The sequence below is a fragment of the Eupeodes corollae genome, chromosome 1, assembly GCF_945859685.1.
Source record: "Eupeodes corollae chromosome 1, idEupCoro1.1, whole genome shotgun sequence".
Lineage (NCBI taxonomy): Eukaryota > Metazoa > Arthropoda > Insecta > Diptera > Syrphidae > Eupeodes > Eupeodes corollae.
In genome coordinates this window covers 52,269,050-52,287,412 of record NC_079147.1, presented here as the reverse complement: position 1 = coordinate 52,287,412, position 18,363 = coordinate 52,269,050, and the positions used below count along the sequence as shown (strand labels likewise).

At 37.2% G+C, this 18,363-nt stretch overlaps 2 protein-coding genes across 2 annotated transcripts; one reads left to right on the top strand and one right to left on the bottom strand.

Moving 5' to 3' along the window:
* Positions 1-4,256: 4,256 nt before the first annotated feature.
* LOC129942134 (SKI8 subunit of superkiller complex protein) lies at positions 4,257-5,731 on the top strand. The gene is made up of 5 exons (XM_056050941.1): positions 4,257-4,412; positions 4,483-4,771; positions 4,837-5,075; positions 5,133-5,320; positions 5,376-5,731. Exons 1-5 carry the CDS (start codon positions 4,410-4,412, stop codon positions 5,647-5,649), a joined length of 993 nt encoding a protein of 330 aa, XP_055906916.1. The 5' UTR covers positions 4,257-4,409; the 3' UTR covers positions 5,650-5,731.
* On the bottom strand, positions 5,710-14,996 carry LOC129942135 (protein NDUFAF4 homolog). The gene is made up of 4 exons (XM_056050943.1): positions 14,762-14,996; positions 14,586-14,677; positions 14,290-14,515; positions 5,710-5,980 (listed from the first exon to the last, which is right to left on the bottom strand). Exons 1-4 carry the CDS (start codon positions 14,904-14,906, stop codon positions 5,832-5,834), a joined length of 612 nt encoding a protein of 203 aa, XP_055906918.1. The 5' UTR covers positions 14,907-14,996; the 3' UTR covers positions 5,710-5,831.
* Positions 14,997-18,363: the final 3,367 nt, after the last annotated feature.

Below are 18,363 nucleotides of genomic sequence, written 5' to 3'. Positions count from 1 at the left end.
TGTTAAAAATGGATACATAAAGAAGAAAGAAATATAAGAATAACAAAATTTTGCAGCCAATGCTCGCAAAACTAAATTAGGCCATAGTGAAATTGGTTTAAAAATATAAGCCGCTGGGTCAAGTTAGTTAAAACAACAGAAAACATTGATGCTTTATCCGGTAGTTTTGAATTATAGTTGATTTACTTGCAGGTGATTTCTGAACAAAAAGTTAAAGATACTACATTTTAAATTAATGTTTAATATGGAGAAAAGACTAAAATGCAGAAGATAACAATTTTCCATAATAGGAAATTCGATAAACGAAAAAGTCGAGATTATAGTGAAAGCGAACATGTTCATCTTATTTCTGCAACTGTCAATAATGTTTGCGTACGTAAAAATCCTTTGTTGCAGATGCATGGACTATGAAAAAAGCGGATGAAAGCGACCTTGGGCCGTTTTAAGAGAAAAGATCTACGGTCCCATATGCATCGAAGGGGAGTGGAGGAGAAGAGGGAACGACGAGCTTTACGGGCTGTACAGCGACGTAGACTTAGCCAGAAGGGTAAAAGTCCAACGACTTAGATGGCTGGGTCACGTATAGCGCATGGTAACCAATGCTCCGGCCCGGAAAGTCTCCGAATCCACACCCACAGGACAGCGCAGTAGAGGAAGACCGCGAATCAGGTGGCACGCTCAAGTGGAAAGTGACCGAGATAGATAGAGAAGTTTGTTGGGTGAGGCCTTAGTTCACACAGGACTGTAGCGCCACCTTAAGTAAATAAGTAAGTCAATAATGTGTAGTATTTTTTAGGAAGTAAAAAAGGGTTGCCGCTTGTGTGTATTCTCTTCCAATTTCATGTTTTGACATATCCTGCATATCTGCTTTTTTGAATTATATGCTGATGCAGGTATATTTAAAACTAATGTTAAAATTGACCACTAAAATGGTGAATATTTTGCAGTTAACTATAAATCACCTGAAATACCTGCTCAGTAGGTCATAAGGAAAGTAGATGAACCTATAAGAAACAATTGCTTAAATAAATAAATTAGGTGGTGCAACAGTCCATAAAGAACCAGGGCCTAGTGACTTACAACTCTCAACCATTTATGTGTGCGAGTAATGTTTTCAGAGATGGAAGGGACCTACAGTTTATGTGCCGAATCCGAACGGCTAATTTAAAAAAGCACTTTTTCATGACAAGAATTCCTCTTGGAGGATTTGTGAATTCCTCGCCAGAGGCAGTACCCGTGAAAAAACTTAAGTGGCACAGGCAGGGATTGAACCCAAGACCCATGGCATGACAGTCCAACGCACTTTTTTTCAAATTTCTTTTTATTATTTCAATCTTAAACCTATTTTAAAGCTAGACGAAAATTCATAAAACTAAGATCGATCAGTCCAACGCACTAACCATCACGCTACGGGTACTACGATTGCTTGTAGAAGGAATAAACTAAAATTCCAGTCAAAATCTTTGAAATTCTTAAAATTATTTTGGTTACTATTTGTTCAGAAATTTTACTGGTGAATATACCGAGGCAAACATTACAATTTTGATCTTAAATATTTAGAAGGTCAAACAAAAATCAATTTCAAAGGGGTTGATTTGGGTTAAGATCGATGCTGAAGTCTTTTGACATTTCAATGTTTTTTATTTATATTTTCAAATAAAATGTATTGAAATGTAATTTTTTCAAATAGTTTGTTTATTTTTGATGGTTTATAGAGTTAAAAATGGCTAAAACATAGGTCGTGCTTTTTTTTAGACTTCAGGCTATCTTTTTGAAATGGGGTTTAATTGTTTTAGCAAAGACTTAATCAGAACTTATCAATGAACTATAAATATGTCCTAATGTGTCTTCGAAATGGACGTTCTTTTTGACAGGCCCCCAAGACATCCCGTATTTTAAATATAAACAAAATAAATGGATTCTTTTGACTTAAGCGCCAGACTTAAAGACAATTAAAAAAACATTGGCAACTCGAATAAGTATAATTGAAATCAAAAATAGCGCAATAAATCTGACAGTCAGGGATATAATGGATTCGCAGACGTTTTTTTGACAGTTTGGTTTACAGCATTGGAAAGCCACATATTTCTAATAAAAAAAAAAATAAAATAAATAGAATCTTTGGAGGAAGTCCACTTAAGTATATATTCCCGACATGCATTGACAAAGTGAAATTTTTACCGCAACATTATGACAAGTCAAAAAACCTTGAAATTCAAAAAATATAATTCAAATTTTTACAAAAATTAAGCAATAAATCTGACAACCAGGTAGATAATAGATTTTAAGCGAAGAATTCCCTTATGAAACTATCAAATTGGACAGTATTTTAAGTGGTGAGGAACTACTCAGAACTTTACTTTTATATTTTAAGGAACATACCTTACAAATTCAGTTAACACAAGAATTCAAGCCACGTGCTCTAAAGCAAAGTCATTGATGACATCCTTAAAGTGCATCAAAATGATTCGGATTCTCATTGAAAAATCATCTTTAGTCATGAATGAGGAACTTTTAAAAAGGATTATTGAAAAGCTTCTTAAACTTGTCACTGCTGGTTGGACCTTACCTAGTCGAAAATTGGAATTTTAACGACGATTGAATAACTGTGCTATGATTAATAAGTATTTATGATTAGAATTGGACGACCTTTACATGTCTTTTCACTTTTATTTTTAACAAAAAGCGTTACGTTCTACACATTAACTAGTGGTGTTATTTTTAAAGAGGTGACATTGGAGATATTTTCGTTGACAAACATAACACTTTTTTCTTTTGGCCCATTGGAAAAGTAATGACAATGCTCCTTTTAAAACTTTAAAAAAGGAATTCGTATTATTCTTAAAGACATACAGCTAAGTGAATGTGAATTTTGATACACATTTGAGGTGCTGCATCCGTTGACGTGGTAGCAATTAGACTGATATCGTTTTCAGTCGTTAACATACCTTTTCATTTTTAAAATGAAATTAAAATCAATTGGTTTCTCTTAAAACATTATCGCCCGTTGAAATATCAAAACAAATCTTTTATTGGAAATTATTGAAAAAAACCTTGTGCAATAAATAAAAGAGGTTTTCACAATCATTCATAGACATTGTGCCAAAGCACTTACCTAACATCTCTTACAATTTGGCAGCTGTCATTCTCTGTCAAAAAAGTGTTTTTAGTTAAAAGACTTGATTGTCTTTTGTCTTTGCTTTTTATTCTTTTATTTATACATTTTTACTCAGTTTTAAAATTAAATAACATTGAACAATTTTAATTATTTTTTTTATTGGATTGTTTGCAGCGGTGAAGGTGTTTTTTTTTCAAGAAACTAAGGACATATAGTATTATCAAAACTGATAAAATTAATAAAATACAAAAATCAAGTTTGAATTCTACATAATTTACCTTCAACCTACAGAATGTCAAAGTCTGAATGGGTATTAATGACATTAAGCTGATGGTTTAGAAGAACCATCTTTAATAACCAATTTCTTTTTTCATGTAAGGATCTACATGAATCATAAGATTCAGAGTTAAGAAAATATTGGTGATTTATTTTATCCTTTATTCAACTAATTTATTTTTTAAAATATTGAATTTCATAACAACTTGTTGATGAAATAATTTTGCTACATCAAAGGCCTGAATAGCGTTAAAAATTCTTAAACATTCGGGTAAATCAGTCACTGTATAAAGAAGCAATGTTTGACGGAAATACTTCAAAAACCTACTCAGATTAATTTTTGAAAAAAAAGCCAAATAACAAAAACAACTATAAAATATTTCAAAAATAGCTGCAATTTGACAGTTGGTGAAGTTCATATCTCGAACTGATTCGGCAGTTTTAGCTAACACAGAAACAACAAAATCCAGATATATGTCCAACCAATTGTTCTCCTCCTTATCGTTTAATATATCCAAATAATTTGGTTCCAAGGTATTAAATGTTTTCAAAAGGTTCATAGACGGGCCATAATATTTTGTTTTTAAAATTGTAGTGGATATTTCTATTAGACATATTCAATGAAATAAAATAAACTTAAGTATTAAGATATTCTGGTTATACCTTCTAAAATTAACTCAGAAGATTGTTTTAATTCAGTATCTAATAATGTCTCCATATTTTCGCAACAGTCTTGAATTTATTTAAAAAAGAAACTTTTGACATATTTTTCATTGATTTCTAGTTTTTTTTTTTAAATTTTGAAATTTGTTACTATTTGCCACCCCTGATTTCATTCTAAGCGAGACTCGATGTGGTGCAGTGTATTTTGACATTTCTACGTTTTGACACTTCTTGGTTGCTGTCATTTTATAACCTCAAACCGGTGATTAAAAAGATTATTTTGTTTTATTTTTTAATAAAATAAGTGTATTTGTTTTAATTCAAAAACTCCAAAAATTAAACACCTACAAAAATGGTAAATTTTCCCACCAACATCATTTCTCGTCTCATAAAACTTACAAATCTATGCCTTTGTTATTTTTTAGTTTTCACTCCTTCACAAAGAAGAGGCAGCTCATGAAGATGGTATCTGGTCTTGCTCTTGGGGCAGGACACAAATAGAGAATGCCAGCCAAACCGATGGTAATACAACAGATGAGGGTGATGCACCCGCCCGTGGACCATCAGAATTCAAAGACTTCATCGTTACTGGGGGACTAGACGATTTGGTCAAAATATGGGACATTCGAGATGATAATACACTTAGCGTTCGTCATCAATTGACTGGTCATTCTCTTGGAGTAATGTCAGTGGCTGTGAGCTCCGATGGACAAAGTAAAGTTTAACAAAAAGCCAACCATGAACCCTGTAAATTATATATTATTCTTTTGATTTATTAGCAATTGCAAGTAGTTCTCTGGATTCAAGTCTCTGTTTCTGGGACTCAAAGTCGGGGCAGCAAAAGAATAAAATCGCTCTGGGTCCCGTTGACCTTTGGACAGTTGCCTTCTCGCCTTGCAATAAATTCGTGATATCAGGATCAAATGAAGGCAAAATTTCAATGTACAGCGTCGAGACGGGGAAGGCAGAGCAAGTACTGGATCCCCAGAACGGCAAATTCAATCTCAGCATCGCTTATGTAAGTATATTCTACAACTCCCGAGGTAATAGAGGAATAAAGCTTAATTCTTTTAAGAGCCCCGATGGGAAATACATCGCCAGTGGAGCTATTGACGGTATTATCACAATCTTCGACGTAGCAGCTGGCAAAGTTGTACAAACTTTGGAGGGACACGCAATGTCCGTGCGGAGTCTTTGCTTCTCACCAAACTCCGAGATGCTTCTCACTGCCTCCGACGATGGTCACATGAAACTCTATGATGTGTAAGTCTGACACAAAATTAAAATTCTCACATCGAATTAACATTTCGCCTTGTAGTGCTCATTCTGACGTCGCTGGAACTCTCTCTGGTCACGCCTCCTGGGTGCTGTGTGTATCCTTCTCTGAAGATGGAAAACATTTCGCCTCTTCCTCGAGCGATACCACAGTGAAAATCTGGGACTTTGCAGAACGAAAATGTCTACACACCTTCTCCGAACACAGTGACCAAGTGTGGGGCGTCAAGTACAGTTTGGCTAACGACAAAGTCGTATCCGTATCCGAAGATAAATGTTTAAATCTGTATAATTGTCCACCCAATGTGGTTGTTTAATCATAATTTTTATACAAATTGTAATATTAAAAGAAAAATTTAAAAAAAAAAAAGACTTAATTACCTCGGTAACAACTTTTAATATGTTTTTCTTTACTTTAAATTAAAATTCTTTTCGCTACTTAAAAACTAAGTAATAGCATACATCCTTTTGTTTTGTGATTGAGCTGAGATAATTACATTCACGTTTGTTCTTTATCTTTGTCTTTTTCCTTTTGCTTTTCTTTGTTTTCATCAATTAGTTTTGTCTTAGCCTGAATTAGAATGTTGTCTTTGCTGTTGATGTCTGGTATGTAGATTTGGAAGCTCATGAAATGACTCACAATTTTCTCTGAAACCAACAAAAAAGGATACAATTTAAAACAAATAACGAATAAATTTCTTATATTTAACATTAAGGAGATTAAAGTACTGGAGAGCTCTAGGTAACGCTACTTCGGTGGCCCTAGGCTCAATTAAAGGAAGATCCCTATGTGCAACTCCTCGCGGTAGAGAGCGGGTAACGTTAACGCCCAAGGGGACCGAACAACTGCTGGAATAAGCTTTGCTCGACGGGGCACTGACTTGTCCCTGGGTTGAAGAAAATCTCCCTAAAGGCAGAGGAACTACAGTTTGCGGTCAACGGCATGGAAGTCTGGTGGCGGATGAGCTTTTTAAGATGGCCAACGTCTGTATTCCAGAGTGGGTGGTTACAAAAGGCGTCTATTTTCTCATAGTGGCCTCAATCGGTTATGTATTCGACCATACAAAGGGCGGGTGTGCCTGTCGAATCTGAGCTTATGTATGTTATTAATCTTATCTCGGAAAACACCATGGTGGAAGGGTATATGCTGTTACATGAAATATGACAACAATTGGAAACGAGTTCCCAAGAGGTAATCTTTTTATGGAGAATCCTTCTACAGCTTTGGCCACACATCGGATTTGGGGGTGGGGCATCTTTCATGCAACAGCGTTAATCAAGACGCCATAACAATAAATGAATCGTCAACAATTAGTAGAAGTCTTTCAAGAAATGCAATGGATACTTTTGCTATGATATACGTACAAAAATCAGAGCTTGGAACGTTCGATCCTTGTATGGCGAAGGAAGATACAAACAGCTAGTTTCGTCTTAAGATCAGTATCCTGGGCATTAGTGAAACAAAGTGGAGAGGAAGAGCTGAATACAGATCTGACTCTGGACAAACGAGAATGCTGTATTCCGGAGAGGATGAAAGAGAGGGTGGCCAAAGGCTGCGTGGTGTTGGGATTATGTTGAACGAAGTAGCTAGGTGCAGTCTTATTTCCTGGGCGCCTATATATGAAAGAATAATGACTGCAAAAATTCGCAACATCACAATGGTTCAGTGTTATGCCCCCACAAATGAAGCGACCGAAGAAGACAAAACCGCGTTCTACACTCATCTTAACTCGGTTTACAGCAGTGTTCCGATAGCCGATATCATAATCGTCATGGGAGACCTCAACGCTCAAGTCGGTGCAGACAATTACGGTCTGGAACGAATTATGGGAAAAAATGGCTTGGGGTCACGTAATGAGAATGGTGACATGCTTGTCGACTTTTTTAACGCAAATCGTCCTGTAATTGGTGGGACTGTATTTAAACATAAGACGTGCAACAAAATCACATGGGTGCACCCAGATAGTCATACCGAAAATCAAATTGATCACATCATGATTTAGCAGCGATGGAGGAAGTCTATGTGCGATGTCCAAAATATAAGAAATGCCAATGTGGGAAGCGACCATCATTTGGTTGTCATGAGTTTCAAATTAAAAACCGCGGCTGCATTAAGACAATCGCGGAATGCAGCGAGAAATCCAAAATTCAATAGGAATGCTTTAAGTGATCCCAACATAAGTCGTAGCTATATCAACATCCTTAACTACAGAGCTTCGTCATTAAATGTGAGTGTTGACTCAGATGTTGACGAGATGTGGGGTGAAATTAAAAGTGTTTTTATGGAGGCTGGATCCGAGACTGTACCTAGGCGTACGAGAGTTAGTGACTCTTTGATATCCCAAGACACCTGGGAAAAAATCGAGCTTCGTATATCGTTGAGGCTGCAAATAAACGCCGAGACAGACGCTCAACGAAAGGCTGAATTGCGAAACGAATATCGGATTGCACACAAGATGGTCTATCGTTGTGTGAGACGTGACAGAAGGGTGAGAATAGATGGACTCGCTGATAATGCTGAAAACGCTGCAAGAAGAGGAGATATCAGAGAGTTGTACCAAATAGCCAAAGAAGTTGTCGGGAAAAAAAGCAACAACAATCATCCAGTAATGGATGTGGATGGGACGCTATTGGTATCAATTGAAGATCAACTTCGCAGCTGGAAGGATCACTTTGGTGCCCTGTTAAATGAGGACCCTGTTGAACAGAGTGCTAAAGTGCCCCAACTTAAAGAGATACGCAGATCCTGTAGGGGTATTGATATCGAACCCCCTTCAGTAGCGGAAATTGAAACAGCGATAATCTCCTCAAAAACAACAAAGCAACCGGGCTTGACGGAGTACCAGCGGAATTCCTGAAAGCTGATCCCGCCACAGCAGCTAGTATCTTCCATCTGCTTATACAAACTGTTTGGGAAAACGAAACCTATCCAGGGAATGGAAGGATGGAGTGATTGTTAAGGTGCCAAAAAAAGGTGATGGAGTTAACCGAGAAAGAATATGAAGATGAGGAATTTCGCCAAAAATTGTTTCCATTATAAAGGAGTCCTACAACAATCAAGGTGTTTCGTGTTGCATAATCCGCATATCCGACTTTTTCGAATTGAGTCAGGGTGTGAGACAAGGGGATGTTTTATCGCCAATTCTTTTTCTGCTGGCGATAGATAATGTTTTGACGGCCAGCGTCAGTCGGTAGAACTGAGAGGCAAGGTATTCAATGGAGAGCGTTTGAAAGGCTAAGCCATTTAGACTATGCCGACGATATATGTCTCATGGCAAATAACATCAGTGGGCTGAACGAGATGTGTCAAACTTTACGGGTGAAAGGAGAATCGTGCGTTCTTAAAATAAATAGCAAAAAGACAAAAATAATGCTAATAGGTCCCCCAACACAATATCGTATTATTCTGCATGACACGATTGTTGAAGAGGTCGAACAATTTAATAACCTCAAAAGTATTGTATTAGCAAATGGTGGTACGGATCTGGACGTAAAAAGCAGAATAAATAAAGCTCGCGTTGCTTTTAGTACTCTGTCCATTAGCGGACCTGATTATGATGATGACGTTAAATACGGCGAATCAAAGACTAATAGCAGCGAAAAAACCAGGAGTGGCTCTGAGATCTTTCCTTAACAAGTTGAAAGCAAATCTCGATTCTTATCATTTATTTAGTAATTCAAAAACGAATCACTTATCGTAAATAACCTAGGATCATCCAGTAAGTCATAAAATCAGGATTAAAACCATAACATGTGGTCCTACATTTTTTGGACAACCAATTAACGATTGAAACAGTATTTAAAAATTCTCTCTTCCTTTGTTTCGGTTACGCAATTATAAGTTTAACTTCGGGGTCACTCTTATCTAAGTTCAAGATCTGTGTTTTTTTTTTTTGTTTATATAATTAGGGAGCACTAAAAGGGTTTTATATACCTTTAATAAGCCAAAGACACAGTGTGATCTAAACATTGCAATGATAGGGAAAGATAGAGCGTGTCAAGGCGTTCCACATTCGCGTAGTACGGGTAAAAAATGAATCTCTGTACTGCATAGTACGGCCGAAATTGGGCTCAAGGGTAAACTGATGGGCATTCCTAGAAGCACGGCTATTAACTTTAAATTGCTTAAGGGGAGGAACGCAACTGGCTATTTCACTGGAGGTTCAAGTGACGTAAACGAGTTGATCATGTTCATATCACAAATTAATTTAAAAGCTCTTCTTTGAATACTGTCCAAGAGGCTTAAATAAGTTACTGGACCACCAGCCCAAAGATGAGAGTTATATTCAAGTTTCGGGTGTATATAGGTTTTGTAGATTGTAGCCAGATCGGACGGAGAGCAAAATTCCTTGCATCGTCTCAAAAACCCTAGACATCTTGCGGCATTGTGGCGACATCGCGTATGTGATTGCTCCACAAAAGTTGCTTGCTAATGCACATTCCGAGGATGTCGAGATTTCCCGTTTCGTTGATGAAAGTGCCACTCATAGATAGTGGCGACGATTTAACGATACAAGACAGCATTGCGTTTTCGAAGCATTAAATTCCACACGATTTTTTATTTCCCATTGTACAATGCTGTGTAGGTCTGAATTTAATGAGCTAATCATATTTTTCCGTTGCAGTTTCACATCCGAAGGGGAGGGTTGTGAGTCTGGAAACGAATATGAATAGCTAAGAGTGCTATCGTCAGCGGAACAATATATTGGATTAGAAGTAGCAGACAGGAGATCATTTATAAAAATGAGGAAAAGTATCGGAGACAAAACGGAGCCCTGGGGAACACCAGCATTTATTTTATGGGTTTCAAACTTGAATCCGTCCAAAACAACTTGTATTGAACGGTTCGAAAGAAAATTTCTAATACAACGAAGAAGAGATTCGTCGATAAGAAAAGCACGCATTTTCGTTAAAAGAGCAAGATTCCAGACTTCATAAAATGCCTTTGAAATATCAAGTGCAATAATCTTACTTTCTCTTCAAAACGATGTAAAGATTTGTTCCACTGTTCGGTGAAATGAACCATGAGTTCACCAGTGGACCTATTGCTACGAAAGCAGTATTGCCGGTCATTAAGAAGCTTCCGTTCCTCAAGACATTTTTTAAGCTGATAATTAATCAGCGTTTGCATGACCTTAGAAAGATGGGACGTTAGTGCTATCGGTCAATAATTTGCGCCTTTTTTTCGAATTGGCTGACCAAATGCAATTTTCCAACTGCTCTGAACGAGTCCAGATGAATACTGCCTGCGCAGTGGTTTTGCGTGAAAGAACACCTCTTCAGAATAATAGCGGGGATACCATCCGGACTTTTGATTTTTGAATGTTTAGATCTTTAAGAACTCTCGCCACAGTTGGAGTACGAAAAAAGAATGGTGTCATAGAAACATTTCAAGTTCAAGAACTCGGTAAGGCATGACACTATCTGGTAAGGTAGAAAAGCCTTGAGTTGTTTTAAGGAAAATTAACCTGATGACCAGGAAGGACAAATGTTCTCAATTTTTTCTACAGAATTGAACCTTAAATTGTATGACAAATTATTCGTATTTATGACATTTAACGCAAACTAAACACGATTTCGACAACGGATTCAGGGTCATAGATTTTGCTGGGGGACGAAACGTCATGGTAGCCAGTACGCGTTTTACACACCTCAACATCCACAAAGGGATTTGGAGTTCTCCAGATAAATCGACAGTCAACCAGATTGAGCATATTGCGATCGACGCCAGACACGCTTCCAGCATTATGGATGTACGAACTTTCCGAGGAGCTAACATTGACTCGGACCACTACCTCGTTGTAGCCAAGGTAGCACTTCGGATTTCCAGACCCAAGGCAAGACAGGGAGGTGCTGGGAGAAGATACAACGTCGAACGGCTACAATCGCCAGAGATCGCCAAATCCTTTTCCGACCGAGTTACAAGTAACCTCTCTCGAAGTTCTCTGCCACCAACACAATTTATCGAAAACCAGTGGCAACATTGCCAAAATGCAATCAGAGAAGCTGCCTCTGATGTGCTGGGTTTCAAACAGCCACCAACAAGGAACCTCTGGTTTGATGAGGAATGTCGGCAGGTAAATGAAGCTAAACAATTTTCACGCAAAGCGGCACTGCATAAAAGGTCGAAAGCTGCCCATGAGCTCTATGAGCAGAAGAGGCGAGAGGAACGCCCATTTCTCAGAAGGAAAATGAGAGGGCATGAGAAGCGTGCGGTCGAAGATAATTTTATGAACACGTGAAACGAAATTCACAGGTACATAAACCAAGAACCGAAGGCTGCAAAGACGAAAGTGGAAACATCATAGTGGAACCGCAGTCATTGCTGAGGATATGGAAGGACCACTTCTGCAGACTGTATAACGGCGACGACGAACCGAATTCCGATGTCAGGCAGGATGATCCATTCAACATAGACAACGAAAGCCAACAATCCCGTCCTCCCGACTTAGACGAAGTAAAGACTGTCATACCTAATCTGAAGTCTAATAAAGCCGCTGGAGCGGATGGCTTGAATGCTGAGCTCTTTAAAGCAGCGAAGATAAATTGGTTAGGAGCATGCACCAACTTCTCTGTGAGATATGGTCGAAAGAAAGCATGCACGATGAATGGAACCTCAGTATTGTTTACCCGATCCTGAAAAAGGGGACCCTCTAAACTGCACCAACAATAGAATAACCAGTCTACTTAACATCGCCTATAAAATCTTCCGTAATATGTGGACGTCTAAAGCTCATCGTCAACAACCTGATAGGTCCTTATCAGTGTGGTTTTAGACCAGGAAAGTCCACAGTTGATCAAATATTCACATTACGGCAGATCCTGGAAAAAACTCAAGAGCACCAAATGACAGCATCTACAGGGACGAGCTGTATAGAGCCATGTCTAGTTTTGGCATCCCTGCCAAACTCGTCCGTTTGTGCAGGATGACCATGGAGAATTCACGCTGCTCCATAAAGGTTGGAAACAACTTAACAGAACCTTTCGATGTCAAAAAAGGTTTTAGACAAGGTGATGCGCTGTCATGCGATTTTTTTAACATCGTGCTTGAAAGAATAGTGCAGAGCTCACACGTCAACATTAGAGGCACTATCTTTCAAAAGTCTGTCCAATTACTGGCATATGCTGATGACATTGACATAATCGGAAGAACTCAGCGTGATGTCAATGGGGCTTTTGTGAGTATTGAGGCAGAGGAGGCAAAAATGGGTTTAACGAATAATGAGGGCAAAACAAAGTACATGCTGTCGTCTAGAAAGGACATACAACACCGACGTTTTGGTCAAAACGTCACAATCGACAGACGTACCTTTGAGGTAGTCAAGGACTTCGTCTACCTAGGTTCCGATGTAAACACAGAAAACAACACCAGCGCTGAGATCAAACGAAGAATAACTCTTGCTAACTGCTGTTTCTTTGGGCTAAGAAAGCAAATGAGGAGCAAGGTCCTCTCTCGAAGTACCAAAGTGTCGCTATATAAGACCCTGATCATCCCCGCCCTGCTATACGGTGAAAAATCATGCACTATGACAAAAGCGGATGAAAGCACCTGGAGGGAAAAGTTCTTCGTATGGTCTACGGTCCCGTATGCATCGAAGGGGAGTGGAGAAGAAGATGGAATGACGAGCTGTACGGGCTGTATACCCAAAGGACAGCGCAGAAGAGGAAGACCGCGGATCAGGTGGCGCACACAAGTGGAAAGTGACCTCACTTAATTTGGAGCGCGAAACTGGAGACATCTAGGGACCGAGCTAGGTGGAGAAGTTTGTTGTGTGAGGCCCTAGTTCACACAGAACTGTAGCGCCACCTTAAGTAAGTAAGTAAGAGTTTATGAAATTATTTTGTACATGGGTGTTATTTTAAATTATCCGTAACAGCGTTGGACTGTATAAAGTAAATCCTTTTAATTATTGAAAGTACCAAAACGTATTCAGATAACAATGTCCTGAAATCTTCGAAATTTCCAATGATGCGAATAATTTATATAAAAGAAACAATTACACTTCTTTAGTGGTTTCGTTTTGGTGGATTTTCTAAAATGTTAAAATTTTCGTGCTCGGTTTCGATCAGCCACCAGAAGGCTTTTGTCAAGATTCAACAAATGAATGATAGTTAAAAATTTATTTTTTAAAATGCACGTATGATTTGTCTTCTTTAAAGAGGCACATATGTAAGGTACATTTGCACTTAACTATAAACAATCAACTGAAGCCTGAAGGCTAGTATAAATACCTAAATACAATATGAATATCTCTTTCACAATGATCTCTATTTTCAAAATAAATTCACTTAAACATTATTATCATTGCACATTGTAGGTTCTTTTGGGTTAAAATTGATTCAAAATGATAAAGTTTAAAAAAAGTAACAACACTGCTAAACCGAGTTCTAATAGACACCCACATTTTAGAGCCTTTTTCAACGGATTTCTATCTTAAACTGATATCTAAATCAGAGTTATAACTCCTGAGAACTTGATAAAGAAATGAGTTAAATCTTAATTGTTCACCAAACCGTCATTTGGATTCCATAACTTTGTCAAGAAATTGGCAGTGAATATTGGTTTTTCTCTTTTTTTCTTTCAGCTAAAATGGAGGCATCTGAAACACATCTTCGGAAACCGTACACTATGCGTAGGCGTTCTAGAGGCCCTATGCTCCTTAAGGGGTCCTAACGCACATAACAGGTCTGAGGACCTAAGTAAGTAAATTCTTTGTAAAAAAGATCCTTGGAAACATTATCTAAAATATATTTTCCTACTCATTGTGTTACCCTAAGTCCCATCAAATCTTGGAAAGTTAATCCTAAAATTATCTAGCCGCATCGTCGATTTCTGATTTGTATTAAAAATCAAAATTATATATTTAGGTATTTTCAACACATTGTGAAATCCTAAAATCTTCTCCTACACTATTATGTGATGTACGTGAATAAGAATTTCAAACAATTTCTCTTACCAACAACTTCTTCTTTGATTTTGTAGTCAGCGGCGATTTTTTTTGGTGTCCACAAATTCGGATCACCTTGATGGTCTGTAATGAATTTCATGGCTTGTCGCAGAGTACATCGTCCTGGCGTAACACGAACTGGTTCTTTGAATCCGTATTCGAAGTCCTCTACTATTTTTCTATCCAACGGTAAAGTTCGATCATCACTTTGTGGTCTCTTTAGATCATAGTCAATCTTAAATTAAGAAAAACCAAAATCAACTGAAAACACACTGAATGTCCTTTGTTTTTATAAGAAAACCTACGTAACGATCCTCGGAGGTTACATAAACATTTTTCAACCGGTCATCCAAATGTGAATCCTTTTTATTGAGTTTTTCAACCAACATTGGATCAACTAGTCAAGGAGAGTTGTTGTATAGAATTAATAATTTAAATTATTATGTTTTTTATTGAATTATTTAATGAAGAAACTTCTTACGTTCCAAGGCTCTTTTTAAATCCTGAATGTTCGAATCGAATTTAGGTGCTGCTGTTGGCTTGTCACGCTCCAGGACACGATGTGCTCGATTCTCGACATTGAAGCGGTTAATGGCCCGCCCCATTTTCGAAACAACTTTGCCCATTTTTTTAAGTTTTTATTTATGGAATTTATTTATTTCTTTGGGAAAAGAAATTTTTTTAATCGAGTTGCGGTAGCTGCCTCTCAGCTGACAGTCGGAATGACAGCAGATTTTAAGGTTATCTCAAAATTTTTAACCTTCAATTCATAGAAGGCGACATCTAGTGTTTTTACTTTTTTAAGGTTATTAAGGTAGAAACAGCTTGAGGGAAATGAATGTATGTTTACACAAAAAGACACTGAATTGCACAACTTTTAGATACTAACAGTTCCCTGATCAATTATTTAACTACTTTATCTTTTCTTTATTTACCTAATAACTTCTTTAGAGCAACTTTTAGTTGTTCCGGGCTGCCACCAACATTGAGAAACTAAAATTGCTTTGCTTTTCACCCATCGGAAACTTTAAGTTGTTTACAATTGTATTTCTTTGTGCTTATAGTATTGTTTTGTTTTGTTTGCGTTGAATTGTGTTGGTCGAAAAGTGTAGGTGATAGATGTGATTGAATTTCTTCTGAATAAAAGTTTCCAGTAATTCACTATATTTCAATCGTTTACTACTGAAAATAAAGTAAGTGAGTAAGTTGGCTACTTGCAAATGCTGTAACATTAATCACGCTTTATTTAAAGTTTCTGTTTATCTCGCTCTAATTCCATCCATTTTATTTTTTTATCGGGAGTTGTGTTTGTATAAGTTAATTTATTTTGTTCTTTTAAGCTGGTTGCTGGAAGCGTTCGTATTTGCTAACTACCTAGCTAAACTGTCATTCAAAAGGGCATTGTATTAGTTTAGTTATTTGACATTTAAGACACAAATTAAAAATAAAATAAAACCTACTACAAGATTTTTGATTCAAACAAAGCCTTTTTCATGCATTACTTAATGATTATAATCGGTACAATTGTAAAGAAATTAGCAGAAAGTTGAAGCGTTGCTAATGTTATAAGGCATGTGTATCATCCCAATTTGCAATCACTCTAAAATATTGCTGCTCTCTTGCTTATGAACTGCATTTAACGATTTTCCGTCATTAGCGCCAATTATTTGGCAACTCCTTTTAGGATTGGGGTTGAAGGTCATGTCTCAGACGATATGAGGTTTCAACTAGGTGGAGCAACTCATAACATAAAAATTATTTTACTTTTTTTCGTGAGTAGTTTCCTTGTCAAGTTTTTTTTCGTTTTAGCGACATAAATTGGCATTGAAAATCATGCAGTTTGACACTATTAGAATTTGTTAAATTTAAAATAAAATAAATGAACTCCAAAGAAAGTTCAAGAGTCAAATGGCCCTATTTTTAATTGGACGTGGCTCAAGTCCAATTGGATCGATCGTGTGCGGCCAACTTAGAAAAATTAAAAAAGTTGTAGCGTGCTATTATTAGCGCTATTTTAAAATATAAAGATTCGAAAAATTTGTATACACTAATTTTTCCATCAGATCTCAAATGTTATTAATGATTGTAGTCTCTGGAAATTTACAATAAAAAATGCAGACATTTATTAATTACGTACGATCATATCAATCATTTTGCATTTTTGTCAAAATACTCCTGCAGACGTTGTGAGAAGTATATTCCTCTGAAGCGTTTGACGTGGGCTGCTCGAATGCCTTGGATTATGAGTCTCTATTAGCACTGTAGAAAGGTTGTTTATGGAGTTCTTGTGAGTTCTTGGAGGCCCAATAACCATTTCAGCCGATATTAATATTTGTAAAAGCAGAGTAATAAAAACGAGTGTTGCTTGCACTGAATAACAAAAATATTGGAACTCCAATACTGCTCCTAAAAGGTTGTTCTGTATTCCCATTGCCTTTCAGAAAGTTTCCACTTTGACTTTCTCCAAAGGCTTTGTTAAGTTATGTGCTATCTGTTCGTCTGTATAATGAAATGTAGTTTTGACGTGCATTACCCCTTTATTTGCCGCAATGACTGTACCTGTTTCTTCGTTGGTGATTCCAAGTTAAAGACCAAGAGAGTGCAGCACCGGCTGCATGATGCAATTTCCTACCATGACCGTTCGAAAATGTAGGTTTTGTTTGGCAGTTCTTGGCAATGTGGCCCAAATTGTAACATCTGCCACATTTTGATCCTTTTCGCTACTCTGTGTTGCTTGTTTGACGACTCAAAAAATGCAGAATGTTCTTCACCTGGTCGCATCTCCTGTAGAAGCTTTGTCTTTATTACATCTCCGGTGATCTTTGTGTCGGAATTTTCCAGCGCCATTATCATCGGTCATCAGATAAGCAAGCTAATAAGAGCGTTCCAATTCATTCCTCATCAATTTGAAAGCCAATGCCGTTCAGTGACTGAGAGGTGGAGATAATTTCTTTGAGGTAGCGCTCCATAGAACCGCAGTTTGACAGTGAAGTGGTTATTAGCTTAGGCAGCAAACCTACACGACGCGTCAGACCATTGTATTCGTAGGCATCTGCTAGCTTTTGCCACATTTCTTTTGCTGTCTTGGCACTTTGGATATGTATGTACCAGTACCACACTGAATCGATTCCCAAAGTTATTTTGCTTTTCGCGCGTCTATCCTTATCTTTTAGAACTGGAATTGTAGGCTCACCATTCTCATCTGTATCGTATTCAATGACTTCGCACTAGTGATTATCGAGATCGAGATACGCCTGTACTGCAATTCGTCAGTTCGAGTAATTCTGCCGTCCCAGCAGCTTTTCAAAGGAAAGTCCATTTTCTATATTTGCCATTATTTTGATTCTTAAAAAAAACTTATTATTTAAAGAAAAGAAAATCAAATTTATAATTTAATGGAAAAAAGTAAGAAACTTTTTGTGGGTGTCTGGGCCCATAACCTGTAAGAGCAGAGTGAAAAAAACGCATGTTTCTTCCACGGAGGTTAATCAAAACAGAAGGATTTATTTAATTAACTTTTAGATTATAAGATGGTGGTTGACTTCAGCGCTACATATATGTAAAATATTGTAACTCCAATAATATGATTTCGGAATCATCTCGGTGTTTGAACGAAAGTGTCTTAAACAAATACACTATGCACAATCGACAACGGCTCTGGTTTCGCTCACCACGCTTGATACCCTGTTTAGGACTTCCATACCACCCTGCCGGACCCTGTATAGTGATTTTTCTTTTAAATATTTGTTTGGCATTTTATTAAGCGATTTAAAAAAGGACTAAGTTTTTTTGCAATTGGAAACCACAAAAAGTATTTACTCCTTCAGTGCTTTGTTATTGTTGCATTGAAAAACTTCCAATTATATTACAAATAATTACAAGCATTTATTTTTATTGTCTTCCTCAACATTTATCTGCATCTTTCTTTGCTTTTTATTTTTAAATTATCCTCAAATAGAATTTTCCATTTTAAAAGCTCTCTCGTTTCCAACTATTTCCAAATGCTTTTGACAAATCACAACTCTAACTCTCTATGTAAAGTGACCGCACAACCCAGAGGACACGTCATTCGCTTATGATAGA